The sequence below is a fragment of the Jaculus jaculus genome, chromosome 4 (genome assembly GCF_020740685.1).
Source record: "Jaculus jaculus isolate mJacJac1 chromosome 4, mJacJac1.mat.Y.cur, whole genome shotgun sequence".
In the NCBI taxonomy this organism is placed as follows: Eukaryota; Metazoa; Chordata; class Mammalia; order Rodentia; family Dipodidae; genus Jaculus; species Jaculus jaculus.
The window spans coordinates 160,571,941-160,587,260 of NC_059105.1; the positions used below are offsets into that span (position 1 = coordinate 160,571,941).

The following is a 15,320-nucleotide window of genomic DNA, read 5'->3' on the forward strand; positions in this document are numbered from 1 at the left end:
CAACTCTGAACAGAATATTCCATCTAGCTGTACTTGTAGCACCGCAAGGCATCTCGTAAGCCAAGGTTTCAAATCCGTTCACATGCATCTAGAAAATCAGCTCCAAAAGGCTGAAGCCACACAATCAGGTGTCTAGTGGCAGCCCCACTCCTGGTACCAACTTTACTGTTGCAGGCAGGGTCACATTTCTAGCAGAAATCACCTAACCAAGAATAGCTTGTGGGACAAAAGTTTATTTTGGCTTACAGACTCAAGGGGAAGCTCCATGATAGCCGGAAAAAACTATGGCACGAGCAGAGGGTGAACATCATCCCCCCGCCACCCGCCAATATCAGGTGGACAACAGCAATAGGAGAGTGTGACAAACACTGGCATGGGGACGCTGGCTATAATACCCATAAGTCTGTCCTCAACAATACACTGCCTCCAGGAGGCGTTAATTCCCAAATCTCCATCAGCTGGGAACCTAGCATTCACAACACCTAAGTGTATAGGGGACACCTGAATCAAACCACCACACCATCGCACCCAAATTTACATCCTTGTGCCTGCTTGCTGAGTGTGGAAAGAAAAGGCACAGAGGTACGGACTGGGAATAGGAGAAATATCTCATACACAAGCATGGTGCTTTTAGTTGACTGGGCACTTTTCTACTGATTATCTTGTCTTCGTTTTATGAGGATTACTTAGGAAGAAAAGTGCTAGTTTAGTACATGACATGATGTTGCCACTGTATATTCCTGGCTCTGCTTAGCTGTTTGAAGAGAGATCATTTCTCCTAGTTTATAATTCAAAGTACATAAGGCAGGTTTTCTCTCTTCATTTATTTTTATTTTTATTTTTATTTTTTGGTTTTTCGAGGTAAGGTCTCACTCTAGCCCAGGCTGACCTGGAATTCACTATGTAGTCTCAGGGTGGCCTCGATCTCACGGTGATCCTCCTAACTCTGCCTCCCGAGTGCTGGGATTAAAGGCGTGCACCACCACGCCCGGCTCTTCATTTTTTTAAAAATTTCTTAAATTTATTTATTTGAGAGCAACAGAGAGAAAAAGAGGGAGGGAAGGGGAGAGAGAAAGAGAGAGAGAGACAGAGAGAGAGAGAATGGGTGCGCCAGGGCCTCCAGCCACAGCAAATGAACTGCAGATGCGTGCGTCCCCCTGTGCATCTGGCTAACGTGGGTCCTGGGGAATCGAGCCTCGAACCAAGGTCCTTAGGCTTCACAGGCAAGCTTAACTGCTAAGCCATCTCTCCAGCCCAATTTCTTCATTTTAAATGTAAAGAAACAGTGCTAAGTAATAGCAAGGAGCATGTCTAAAGATAACAACCATGAGAAGAGGAGCCGGGGTTGGGATCAACAATGGTTACATCGCTGGCCCATGCTCCTTTGTTCTGCGGCCCATTATTGACCTCAGCCTATAAGGACACTATCCATTTCTACGCTAAATACCCAAACCCAGACTTGAGGCCCTAAAATTGTCTCTGGAACTGAGCTGAGAGGTAGGGTCTTTTGGGGAGGGGGAAGTCTGACAGGTGTGACTAACCTTTTCTCTCCTCTGTAGTCAGCGGTGGGCTTTGATTACAAAGGAGAAGTGGAGAAGCACACGTCTCAAAAAGGCAAGTGCTGCCGCTGGTCTTGTCTGGTTTGGGTGTTTTTAGGTTCTTGTCTTGTTAAAAGAAACCGAAAAAAGCAGCAAAAAGTTTTATTTGAAGTGACAGTACAGTTCTCTGCAAGGGGACAGTGGGCTGCCTAGGCTAGAGTCTCCCAAGAGTAGCAGATTACTGCCTGGGGCTCCCTTTTATGGGGTCTAGGGGGAGGAATTGGTTGCTTGGGGTGGAATATGAGCAATCTTTCTGGTTTTTTGTTTGTTTGTTTTTTCTTTTTCAAGGTAGTGTCTCACTCTAGTCCAGGCTGACTTGGAATTCACTATGTAGTATCAGAGTGGCCTCAAACTCACAGTGATCTTCCATATGATTTATTTATATCCTCTTAGATTTTGATTAGCTCTCCCTCCACCTTTCCTTCACTCAGTCTCTTCCCCTGACCTCACTTAGGCCTTTTCACCCCCATTAATCTGTTCTTCTACTTACATACATACAATACCATCCTATTAAGTCCCCCCTCCCTCCCTTTCTCTTCCCTTTATAGTCCCTTTCTAGCTTACTGGCCTCTGTTACTGAGTTTTCTTCCTCCTCACACAGAAGTCCAATCATTATTTATCTGATGATTTTAAATTTTGTTTCTTCATTTAAGAGGAGAACAGGGATATTTGTTTGTAGCTTCATGTAGCGTGTTTGAGTAATTGGCTAATACAGAGAAATTTTACTTCCGCTTCTGCCTGAGTTCTAAAGAGGTCAGTAGTGATGGACCTGTTTTTTTTTTTTCTCCCTCTATTTTTTTCTCATTGAATTCAGTTTCTTCCATAGATACAGGTTTGTTTGGTCTTTCTATTTTTTTTTTTTCTTTCGAGGCAGGATTTCACTGTAGCTCAGGCTGTCCTGGAATTCACTATGTAGTCTCAGGGTGGCCTCGAACTCATGGTGATACTCCTACCTCTGCCTTCGGAGTACTAGGATTAAAGGTGTGAGCCACCATACCCGGCTACTCTTTCTATTTTTTAAAAATTAATTATGGTATGTTCTACTTTTCAAGAAGTTGACACAGCTTGTCTATGTAGTTCACTTTATTGGCATAAATTCACTAGTACTGTTTTTTTCATTTTCTTTTCAGCTTTTCTAAGATTTGTATTGGCATTAACATGCTCATTTTTATTTCTGACATAGTTGTTTTGTGTTTTTCTCTAACTGATGATTCTTGTTAGAGGTTCATCAAATTCATTATTATTTTCAAAAAGCTAACTTCTGGCTTTACTAATTTTCTCTGCTATTTACCAATTAAAATATATATATATAAGCCAGGTGTGGTGGCAGATAACTTTTAATCCCCTAGCACTTGGGAGGCAGAGGTAGGAGAATTGCCATGAGTTCAATGCCACCATGAGTACAGAGTGAATTCTGGGTCAGCCTGGGCTAGATTGAGATCCTACCTCGAAAAACCAATGTGTGTGTATATATATGTGTGTGTATAATATATATCTGTATGTATGTATGTATATATATATGTGTGTGTGTATATATATATATATATATATATATATATATATATATGTATGTATGTATGTATGTATGTATGTTTGTATGTATATTGGTGAGCCTGGAGAGATGATCAGTGGCTCAAGGCACTTGCTTGTAAAAAATATATTGGGGTTTGGTTTTATCTTTGTTACTTTTCCTTCTAGATAAAGTGGCTTTGGTTCATTCTTTCTCTAGCTTCTTAAGATAGAAACCTAGAAAACTGACTTTGCCTTTCTTTCCAATATGAGGAAATATATGTTTCCCTCTCAGTATAGCTTTTGCTTTATTCCACAAATGTTATGTGTATTTTGATATTCATTCAGTTCAAAACAGTTTTAGATTTTCCTTGTGGTTTCTTCTTTGACCCATACCTGCTATTCCAAGTATTGAAGAAATTTTCTGCATCATTTTATTGATATTGACTTCTAATTTATTTCTTTTGTTCCCAGGAAATGGTCTTCAATACTTCAATCTTTTAAAAATTTTATTTATTTATTTGAGAGAGAGAGAGAGAGAGAGAGAGAGAGAAAATGGGCACACCAGAGTCTCTATCTACTGCAAATGAACTTCAGATGCATGCATTTTGTGCATCTGGCTTTACGTGGGTACTGGGGACCTGAACCTGGGTTCTCTGACTTTGCAGGCATGCACCTTAACCACTAAGCAGTCTCTCCTTAGCCCTACTTCAATCTTTTGATATGCATTGAAGCTTATTGTGTGGACCAACACATGGTCTCTATTAACAAATGTTCTATGCAGTAGAAGAAAAGAATGTGTTGTGTAGTTTAGGATATGGTGTGCTATAAGAGCAAATTAAGTCTTAGTTGACAATGTTATTTGGATTCTATAATTTTGTTGATGAAAAAAATTTTGTACCAAAACAAAGTTAAAAATTCAACAATGATCATAGACTTGTCTATTTCTCTTATACTTTCTGTAAACTTTGCTTCATAATTGTATTGATAGATCAATACTAGCATACTTACTCCTGATGAGTGATAAATTACTCTTTTAGTATTGTGCTATATCCCTTTCCATTTCAGAATGCATTTTATCTTGAAGTCTATTTTGTCTCATATTCATGCTTCCTTTCTTATACTTATGCTATTCATTTTCTGAAACACCATTTAACTTCAATTCCTTAGGTTAGAATTCCTGAATATAAGTGATAAATTTTTAAAAAACAGAGTTACCTTCCATACTCAAAGGTAAAATTTCCTCCTATCAAATGCTGATCAGACTCTAAACCTCATTACCATTTCCTGGATAAGTGAGTAGCATTTTTCTATAACTCTCTCTCTCTCTCTCTTTTTTTTTTTTTTCAAGGTAGGGTCTCACTCTGGCCCAGGCTGACCTGGAATTCACTGTGTAGTCTCAGGATAGCCTTGAACTCACAGTGATCTTCCTACCTCTGCCTCCCGAGTGCTGGGATTAAAGGTGTGCGCCACCATGTCCAGCTTTTCTGTAACTCTTTATGTGTAGAACTGGGCAAAGCCTCTCTTCCAGCTCTCACACTCCTTTCCATTCTACTCTTGGAAGACATTAGAACCCAGACCCTAGAACCTAATCACCATTCAGCACATTTGGAATCTAAAGGACTTTTGGGTTTTGTGTTAGCTCACAATTGCCATCTCATATATTCAGCTTTGACTCACATATTTCTTTCTGAGCCAGTTTTTATTTCTAGCTTTCCCCCCCCTCCTCTTCTGTTTTGAGTTTTACTACTTAAAAATTCTTTCTTTATTTTTTTCTTTCTTTCTTTTTTAAAAGTAGGGTCTCACTGTAGCCCAGGCTGACCTCGAACCCTTCTGTAGTCCCAGGCTTGCCTCAAACACATACCTCCTACCTCTGCCTTTAGAGTGCTGGAATTAAAGGCATGCACCACCATGCCTGACTCTAAAAATTACATTTTCAACTGACATTTCTACATGTATCTATGGAAGTAGAGGAACAACACACATTTTTAAAAGGCTTTTTCAAAAAGCCCCACGACACACATTTTATATACATCTGCCTTTAAAATTTTTTTTGTTGTTTATTCAAATTTATTTATTTGAGAGTGACAGACAGAAAGAAAAAGAGGGAGAGAGAGAAAGAGAGACAGAGAGAGAATGGGTGCACAAGGGCCTCCAGCCACTGGAAACGAACTCCAGATGCATGTGCTTCCTTGTGCATCTGGCTAACATGGGTCCTGGGGAATGGAGCCTCGAACCGGGGTCCTTAGGCTTCACAGGCAAGCGCTTAACTGCTAAGCCATCTCTCCAGCCCAGCCTGGTTGTTTTTTTTTTTTTTTTTTTTTAGAGAGAGAGGGAGAGAGAGAGAATGGGTGCGGTACCAGGGCCTCCAGCCACTGCAAACAAACCCCAGACACATGCGCCCCCTGGTGCATCTGTCTTACTTGGGTCCTTGGGAATCGAACCTGGGTCCTTTGGTTTTGCAGGCAAACATCTGAACTGCTAAGCCATCTCTCCAGCCCTGCTTTTTTTTTTTTTTTTTTTAAACTGGAAATCTTTTCCTACCCTCTGTACTCATTTATTCCTTGTAGAAAAATGGAAGCTATTGGAACGATCTTTTCTTGCGGTGGAGGTGAGGAAGGAACAGGAGAGAATGGGGAGCATTCAGTTCACTCCAAAGCTCCACGCACTCTCCTCCTTCCCTGGCCTCTGTCCCTCCCTCCCCTCGCGCTCTTGCAGACCTCTCTGTCCAGCAGGCTCTCACGACCACCCCTTTGCTCACAGATTATTCTCACGGCTTCGGGGGCCGTTTCGGGGTGGAGAAGGACAGACGGGACAAGGCAGCCCTGGGATATGACTACAAGGGCGAGACGGAGAAGCACGAGTCTCAGAGAGGTGAGCCGGGCTGGGAAGGAGAATGTCACCAAGGTGGCACGGGACCCCACTTCTTCCCTGGGCGGAAGCTGACCCAGGGGCCCAGGGGGCAGCTGTTCAGTGGTGGGTGGGTGCAGAGGAAAAGGGAGGTAAGGGGACACAGGAGGAGTGGATGACAGAATTGGGAGTAGGGCCAAGGAGGGACACCAGGAGAAGGGACATTGAGGAAGGCTGGTGAGGGCCACAGGGTGGTTCGGTGTGAGATCCACACGCTTGTTGGCCTCATATAGGGCAGAGCTCTCTGGGACAGAGCGGGGATGGCTGGGGGGCTCTCCTTGTTTTCTCTGATGTATTTCTTCACTTATATTCCCCATGGCTGACATCTCTTTTTGTTACGTTTGCTTCTTCCTGTCTCTTTTCTCCATCCTCCTCTAGATTTCTTCTCTTCCTCACCCTTCTCCCTTTCTTCTCATCATCCATGTTGCCTGGTTTTTACATTCGCGTCCCCCCCCATATTTCTCTGTCTTCCATATTCATATCTTCTGGCCCCTCTTCCCAGTATTCCCTTTCCCGACCCACCCCAACATTCTAATCTCCTGTTTTCACTCAGAACTTTCTGTCCTGCAGATTATGCCAAGGGCTTTGGTGGCCAATATGGAATCCAGAAGGACCGGGTGGATAAGGTAAGTCACGGGACACTGATGCCTTAAGAAGTGTTCTTGGAGCCCAGGGAGGTCCTCCGATGATTGGGAGAGAAGGGAGAAGCTACAAGTATGCTGTTGGTGCTGGGTATTGAACTTGTACTGCTGGGGTCCTTCCTGGCTCATTAACTATCTTATTTATTTCTTGTTTTTAATTATTTATTTACTTATTTATTTATGAGAGAAAGAAAGAGACAGGCAGATAGAGAGAAAATGGGCACATCAGAGTCTCCAGCCACTGCACACGAACTCCAGAGGCATCCATCACCTTGTGCATCTGGCTTTATGAGGTTTTTGGGGAATCGAACCTGGGCCCTTAGGCTTTGTGGGCCTTAACTGCTAAGTAATCTCTCCAGCCCCACACTGGCTGGCTTTACCACCTGATGTACATGAATTCCACAGCTCAAGCTCTAATTTAGGAGTGAAGGGTGGGAGAGAGAGAGAAAGAGAAAAATAGATAGGAAAGACAGGAACCCCCCTCCCCCGGGAAAGGCACTATCAGACATGAAACCTCATGGATTGCTTAGCCCCATTTGTTAACCTCTTCTTGCTCCATGTGACTGTCTTCTGTACACTAGCTCCCTACTGCGTCGGCCAGGACCTTACTATATGTTATGGCAACGTTAGATTCTAATTATACTGAGCTTTCAAAGCAGGAACTGAGTCCGCTGCTTTATTTACTGCTCTTTCTGCCGCGTAATAACACTGGAGAACTCAGTCCACCTGTCGAGCACCGGATGGTTAGGGTTACTCAATTCCCAATTCTGGCTTGTTGGGTCACTGCCTCCCCAACCTATACTATACACCCCTGTTCTCCTGCCTGCAGAGTGCCGTTGGCTTCAATGACATGGAGGCCCCGACCACAGCTTATAAGAAGACAACACCTGTAGAAGCTGGTAAGTCTAAATTATTTCCCTTTCCTGTGATGGTCAGCCTCCTTTCTCTTCTCAGAGCAGTCCTGCATTCCTTTACCTGCTAAGAGTTGCTGAGGGGCTGGAGAGATGGCTTAGTGGTTAAGGCGCTTGCCTGCAAAGCCTAAGGACGCATGTTCTACTCTCCGGATCCCACTTAAGCCAGACACGCACACAAAGGTGAGGCAAGCGCAAGGCTGCACATGTCCACTAGGTGGTGCAAGTGCCTAGAGTTTGATTTCAGTGGCTGAGGCCCTGGTGCGTCAATTCTCTCTGTCTCTCTTGCTCTCTCTAAAATAAAATTTAAAAAAAAAAAGAGTTGCTGAGGAAAATGAGATACCTACCCTCATATTCTATCTCCTAGAAAATTTAGGGCAAATTCAATGGAGAGATGGAGTGGTTCTGGGCAAGGAACTTGAGGCAGAGAGAACACAGCAAGGGAGGAGTAGGGAACAATTGTTGGGAAAGGCAGGGCAGGAGCTTGGGTGAGGCAGAAGATGGTGATGGCTAAAGGCATATAGATTTGAGGGTTATGGGCAGCCAGGGATGCTGGTTAGTGGGCTAAAACCTGTCCTTTATAAAAAAAATTATTTATTTATTTATTTGAGAGCAACAGACACAGAGAGAAAGACAGATAGAGGGAGAGAGAGAGAATGGGCACGCCAGGGCTTCCAGCCTCTGCAAACGAACTCCAGACGAGTGCGCCCCCTTGTGCATCTGGCTAACGTGGGACCTGGGGAACCGAGCCTCGAACCGGGGTCCTTCGGCCTCACAGGCAAGCGCTTAACCACTAAGCCATCTCTCCAGCCCAAAACCTGTCCTTTTGAAAGGATGAGTTACACAGTCTGATGAGATGAGAATTCAGGCTTCAGGGCCACACCATCCCCGTGTAAACCTTTCGTTTTCCTCTCACTACCTGTATCTGCAGCTTCCAGTGGTGCCCGTGGGCTGAAAGCAAAATTTGAGTCTATGGCCGAGGAGAAGAGAAAGCAGGAGGAAGAGGAGAAAGCGCAGCAGACGGCCAGGCAGCAGCAGGAGCGGAAGGCTATGGTGATGAGCCACAAGGCTTGGCAGCCGTCGGGACCTGTGCAGGAACAGGCATTGCCAGCCCCACTGCCCAAGAAAATTTCTCCAGAGGTGTGTTTGGCCATCCAGGTCTCTTGCCCAGTCAGAAGTCTCAGGAGCCCAAATGATAGGTAGAAAATAAAGCAAAGGACCCATCTTTTTTTTTTTTTTTTTTTTTAGCATATGTTATTTATTTATTTGAGAGAGAGAAAGAGGAGAGAGAGAGAGAGAGCAATTGGGCACGCCAGGGCCTCCAGCCACTGCAAACAAACTCCAGACGCGTGCGCCCCCTTGTGCATCTGGCTAACGTGGGTCCTGGGGAATCGAACCAGGATCCTTTGGCTTTGCAAGACAAATACCTTAGCCACTAAACCATCTCTCCAGCCCCAAAGGGGCCCTTCTTTGTGAAGCAGTCTGTTGTCCTTGCCTTTGGAAAGATTCAGTCTGTGTAATTGGGTCTTATGTACCAGAACGGCAGGAGAAAAGACAGTAACACCAAAAATCAAGATTTATCTAGTATAGAAGATGACAGGCCACCAAGCCACTGCAACCTGTCATTGCTACAGGAGCTAAAGAGGAGGGAGCTGTCACCATCTTGAGAGATGTGGCCCGCTGCATTGGCAGGGTTGGGAGGGCAGTGCCCGCTAAGTGTGAGAAAGAGCATGTTGAGGTGTTTACTGTAGAGACGTTTCCCTGTTCCCAGACCTGGCCTCCGGTGGACAGTCACCCACCACCAGAGCCTGATCCTGCGAGATCCAACAGGGAACACCCCGTTCCCGCCCTGACCATAAGGCAGAACGTCCCAGAGGTAAGCAGAACCTCAGAGATCCTCTTCCTTGACCCCCATCTTCTGGGTCTTACAGGGTGGCCAGCCAATTCTGGCTTTGCCCGAGATTGTTCTGGTCCTGGGTCTCAAAGTCCCATGGTCTGGAAACCCCTCAGTCCTGGACAAGCCAGGGCAACTGGTTCTGCTAGCTGGGGGAGTGTGCCAGGGTGCTTTTCTTCGGTGTTCTCTTGCATTTCCAGAAGACTTTGCCTTGCTTGCCTCTTTCCTTCCCTGCCACCCTGAGGTGCCCTCCTGTCATTTCTGGGTAGGTGCTTTGGGGAGTGTTTTAAGAGGCTGGGAAATGACGATGGGTGACAGCTCCCGAAGAAAACGGAGGGGAAGAGGTAGGCTAGTGAGCATGGGGTCAGTAGCCTCCCCGGACCTCCACTGAATATTGCGGTGTCTTGTCAGGACGGCGAAGAGCCCCCAGCCCTGCCCCCTAGGACCCCAGAAGGCTTTCAGCTGGCAGAAGAGCCGGTGTACGAGGCAGAGCCTGAGCCGGAGAATGACTACGAAGATGTCGAGGAGCCAGCCTGGCGGGAGCAGGACGGTGAAGAGGAAGGAGGTGACTACGAGGATGTGCTGGAGCCAGAGACCCCCTTGTCCTCCCAAACTGGTCAGTAGGTAGTGGCAGGGCTGCCGCTAAGCTCAGTGAGGTCTCAGGGAGAAAAAGAAAGAAAAAAAAAAATGGATCTGGCCCGATCCTTTTGCCCCTGGCCTCACTGATGAGTCCACGTTTGTATCTGTCACTGCGCAGGGTCATCAGGCAGCGTGCTGGGAGCTGGCAAGACCTCAGCCATAGCCCTGTATGACTACCAAGGAGGTACGTTGGGAGCGATGCATGGACCCCGGTACGCAGGAAAGGGGGCGGATTCCGTGGCTCAAGGAAGGACTCCAGGCCTGGCATCGAGGAGAGAGGCCAGTTCTGTTGCCTTCCCCTAAGGCTTAGAGTGGGCAGAAGGATGCCCGTCTCCCCATCCTCATGCCCCCTCAACTCTCTCCCCAGAGGGAAGTGACGAGCTTTCCTTTGATCCCGATGACATCATCACTGACATCGAGATGGTGGACGCAGGCTGGTGGCAGGGCCATTGCCATGGCCGCTTCGGACTCTTCCCTGCAAATTACGTCAAGCTCCTCTAGTGGCCAGCAGCCCCCCCCCATCCTCCCCCCCTGATTTTTCCTTTCTTTTTTTCTTTTTGCTACTGTGATTTCCCATGTCCAAAGTGGCTGTGCCTCTATCTGCTACCCATTCCTGCTACAAGCATCCGATAGGATGTCACAGAGCGTGCCTGAAGTTCTAAAAGACTTCTCTCGGGCGCTGGAGAGATGGCTTAGCGGTTAAGCGCTTGCCTGTGAAGCCTAAGGACCCCGGTTCGAGGCTCGGTTCCCCAGGTCCCACGTTAGCCAGATGCACAAGGGGGCGCACGCGTCTGGAGTTCGTTTGCAGAGGCTGGAAGCCCTGGCGCGCCCATTCTCTCTCTCTCCCTCTATCTGTCTTTCTCTCTGTGTCTGTCGCTCTCAAATAAATAAATAAAAAATTTAAAAAAATATTTAAAAAGAAGACTTCTCTCCCCTGCTACATCAAGGGCTTCAGATGGAGCCGGCACAAAGCAGGGAGCTTTTCCTGCGTCCTATCTATCCTGGACTGGCTCCCAGACATTCATTCGGTGGGCCAGCCTCCTCCAACATTCCAGCTCTGCTCTCCTCACCAGCTCTGGGCCCCCCTGTTTGCTAACCTGGGAGTGTAAGGTCAAGACTGGTTTGTTTCCCTGTACTTTCCCCCACTTTTGTTCCCTTTTAGAGACTTGTCTGAATCTTCTTTCTGTTCATTCCTAAAACCAGAAATAAAGTGGGACTGTGGTTCACCTATGTGCTGGGGCAAACAGTACTTTCAGTGGAGCCCCCCACCCCCACGGGCCCTGACCGTCACGGCTAACTCTCCATGCCTTTTCCTGGCACAGGCGGAAGGCTCCTTCTTGTCTCTTCCTGGTAGTCTGGTGGTTAAAGATGGCACGGACTCTGAAGTCTCCCTCTCACCGCTGGCATCTCCTTGCAGCCTTGTCAAGGGCTAGGCCAGTTCCTTTGGTTATGCCTTCAACCCAGTCCAAAATAAACCAGGCTGTGAAATGGCAGGAAGGTGGGATCATTGGGGAAGGTGGCATCCAGTTCCAGTGGGCTCAGCTTCTGCTGGCTTTAGCCAGTTGTCATCGTGAAGGTGACTAAGAATAGAGTGAAGGCTGGGTGTGGTGGCGCACACCTTGCATCCCAGCACTTGGGAGGCCGAGGTAGGAGGATCACCGTGAGTTCAAGTCCACCCCGAGATTATATAGTGAATTCCAAGTCAGCCTGAGCTAGAGTGAGACCCTACCTGGAACCCCCCCAAAAATGAATAGAGTAAGAGGACTAGAAGAAAAGTAGAAAATGGGGGGCTGACCAAAAGGAAAGACTAAGGACTAACGCAGCGAAGGTTGGAAAGAATTTAGGGCCAGGTGTGGTGGCATACGCCTTTAATCCTAGTACTTGGGAGGCGGAGGTAGGAGGATCACCGTGAGTTCGAGGCCAGCCTGAGACTACATTGTGAATTCCAGGTCAGCCTGAGCTAGATACAGTGAGACCCTACCTGGAAAAAAACAAAAACAAATTCTTTTTTTTTTAATTAAAAGAAAAGAAGTCAGGGATTGGAGTGGGGCATGTTTGGCTGACAGGGAGAGACCCCTAAGGTGTTGGCAGTATTGAAGTTGGGTCAAAGATGGAAGGTGCTGGGGTTGAGGGATGTCGTGGTTCACTCCCAGTTGGGCCTCTTAGGAGTGAAGCTGCCTTTGGGTCTAGAGCACGGGATGCATGAAGCTTATTTACTGGCTTCTTTTCAAGACATTCCTTCACTTTGGTGATTCCAGTGCATTACAAGTCTGTCTCTCAAAGTAACTCCCGAGATTCACGCACTTTAGTCCGTCAGAGTGCAAAGCGGCTTTTATTTTCTACGAGAGACACTGGGGTTTCTTTACAGAGGTAAATCGCCACAGTCAAGTACAACTGCATTCTTCATTTCGGACTGATTTGGAGTCTCACAAAAATTAGACGCGTACCGTGGTTTCCTTGCTACCTCTCTGTATGCTCACCTTGCCTTTCATTTCATTGCCCCTCGGTGATGAGATGAACTTCTTGGGCTGGAGAGATGGCTCAGCAGTTAAGGCTGCTTACATGAAAAGCCAAAGGACTCCGGGTTCGATTCCCCACCATCCACGGAAAGCCAGACGCACAAGGTGGCGCGTGCGTCTGGAGTTCATTTGCAGTGGCTGGAGGCCCTGGTGTGCCCATTCTCTCTCTCCCTCCATCTTTCTCTGTCTCTCTCTATCTTCCTCTTTCTCTTTCAAATAAATAAATAAAAAATTTTTTTTTCAAAAAAGATGAACTTTTCCCCAGCTCCCTATGCTGTTGAAGCCATAGGTATTTTCTACAACCACCCCCTGTACCGTGAGCTGTTTCAGCTTTGGACTGCTTTTCTTGGGGGTGGTGCTCACTGGAGGATTCTGCTCATAGATGTCTTCCCACCGGGCTCTATGCTTGAGAAACAGCCCCCTCAGCCCTCCTCAGCTGCTTCGGAATCTGAATCCACCTCTCCCTGCCTTACTTCCCCAGGGCTCCTGCTGTCTATTACAGTTTCATCCCCATATCCTGGTCCTCTGCTGACCCAGTCTCTCCGAAAAGGTCCCCCCTTCTGCTCCATCTGACGTCTTCCCACAAAACGCACTTGCTTCCAGACACCCGGGTGGGGGGGGGATACCCGAGGTCCTGTGCTTTTCTGCCACGCAGATAATTAGCTATCTTATCAAACACATCTGATGGGGGCCACAGAGATGGCTTAGCGGTTAAGGCGCCTGCCTGCAAAGCCGAAGGACCTTGGTTCAATTCTGGACCCGCGTTAGCCAGATGCACAAGGGGGGCGCATGTGTCTGGGGTTTGTTTGCAGTGGCTGGAGGCCCTGGCACCACACCCACTCTCTCTCTCTCTCTCTCAAATAAATAAATAAAAATAAAAATATTTTTTAAAAAGAAACAAATCTGAAAAAAACAAAACAAAACAAAAAAAAAGAAACAAATCTGATGATGTCAACTATCCCAGCTATGAGGCAGCAATTGGGCAAGGAAACCGTGGTTGAAAGTACGCACCTCCTAGGGCCAAAGTGCCGGTGTGCTGACTGCACTTTTTTTTTTTTTTTTTTTTTTTGGTTTTTCGAGGTAGGGTCTCACTCTAGCCCAGGCTGACCTGGAATTCACTATGGAGTCTCAGAGTGGCCTTGAACTCTCAGCGGTCCTCCTACCTCTGCCTCCCGAGTGCTGGGATTAAAGGCGTGCGCCACCACGCCCGGCTCTGACTGCACTCTTGAACCAGGTTGTACCCACCTATGCAGCTTGTGAAGGCAGAGCCCTTCAACCATGTCACCCGAACCCCCCTGGGGTTCATATCTATGGTCTTCAGTTTTTACTTTTATTTACTTATTTTGAGGTAGGGTCTCACTCTAGCCCAGGCTGACCTGGGGTTCACTATGTAGTCTCAGGGTGGCCTCAAACTCTCGGTGATCCTCCTACCTCTGCCTCCTGAGTTCTGGGATTAAAGGCGTGCGCCACCACACCCGGCTTCCACTTTTATTTTTATAATAAGGAAACTTGAGAGGGCTTTGGGAACTTCATTCGTCTGTGTGGGAAGATTCAAACCACAAGGGAACACAGAAAACTTAGGAAAACTCTTCTTTCTTTCCGACCTCAGGGTTGAGCTATTTCTGGCACTTGCTCTTTCTGAATAAAAGTTTTGGAAGCTGATCACTCACTTGGTGAAATATACCCAAATAATATAGATTAGGAAAAAATTGAATTACTGTAACAAGTAGAACCAAATGGCACATTAGGGGGGAGAGGAGCATACTTCTGGGCTGGGCCTTGTTCTGCTGCATTCTTCCCTTCTCAGAGGTGTCAACAACTTCATCTATACTAGCTCTGAACCATAGGGAGAGAGACAGACGGACCCACGTGATGGGACTCCTCATTGCTGAATTCCTCCCTGCCTGCTTTCCTGTGATGTCTGGCCTCTTTCCTATTTCACACTTGCTTAAGAACTTCTAGGATTCCTGCAAAATGGCACCAATTACAAATAAGAGGGTTGTGGGCTGGAGAGATGGCTTAGCGGTTAAGGCACATGCCTGCAAAGCCAAAGGATCCAGGTTCAACTCCTTAGGACCCACGTAAGCCAGATGCACAAGGGTGCGCATGCTTCTGGATTTTTTTGCAGTGGTTGGAGGCCCTGGTGCGCCCATTCTCTCCTTCTCTCCCTCTCTCTCTTTCTGTCTCTTTCTCTCTCTCAAAATAAATAAATAATGTATATATATGGGATTTAAATCCAAGACAAATGACTTTCCTGGCTCCAGGTCTGCCTGGAGAGAACAGAAAGCACACGTCCTTGTGGCCCAAGTACTTGAAGCCCTATCAAGTAAATCAGCCCCTTCTGGTTCCCAACTTAGGATCACCACATGTCCACAACTTATTCAGTCAATGAACGAGAGCTGCATTAAATCACAGCCACTGTGTGAGATAAGATTTTGTTGTACTAAAAATAAGCATATCCCAATTTACTGTTACTAGTATACCATCCTTTAGAACAGTGGTTCTCAACCAGGGGCCACTGCTCCCAGAAAATATTCTGCAAAGTGTGGAGATGCTTTTTGCCATTAACTGTGGGCAGCTACTGGCAGTTAATGGACAGAGATTACAAAGGGTGCTGGTAAATAGCCTATAATACATAAGGCAACCCATTGCAACAAAGAATTATCCAGCTCACAATGTTAATAATTCCAAGGGTAAGA

General features: G+C 46.6%; 1 protein-coding gene across 1 annotated transcript in view; it reads left to right on the forward strand.

Annotated features, from left to right (window-relative positions):
- The window catches only part of Hcls1 (hematopoietic cell-specific Lyn substrate 1), a 32,083-nt gene extending 21,182 nt beyond the window's left edge, over nucleotides 1-10,901 (forward strand). The window contains exons 6-14 of the mRNA XM_045147553.1: nucleotides 1,560-1,614; nucleotides 5,871-5,981; nucleotides 6,588-6,643; nucleotides 7,488-7,557; nucleotides 8,501-8,709; nucleotides 9,341-9,445; nucleotides 9,875-10,079; nucleotides 10,221-10,286; nucleotides 10,470-10,901. Of these exons, the coding sequence (XP_045003488.1) occupies nucleotides 1,560-1,614; nucleotides 5,871-5,981; nucleotides 6,588-6,643; nucleotides 7,488-7,557; nucleotides 8,501-8,709; nucleotides 9,341-9,445; nucleotides 9,875-10,079; nucleotides 10,221-10,286; nucleotides 10,470-10,603 (1,011 nt within the window). The 3' untranslated portion in view covers nucleotides 10,604-10,901. The remainder of the gene's footprint in view (nucleotides 1-1,559; nucleotides 1,615-5,870; nucleotides 5,982-6,587; nucleotides 6,644-7,487; nucleotides 7,558-8,500; nucleotides 8,710-9,340; nucleotides 9,446-9,874; nucleotides 10,080-10,220; nucleotides 10,287-10,469) is intronic.
- Nucleotides 10,902-15,320: the final 4,419 nt, after the last annotated feature.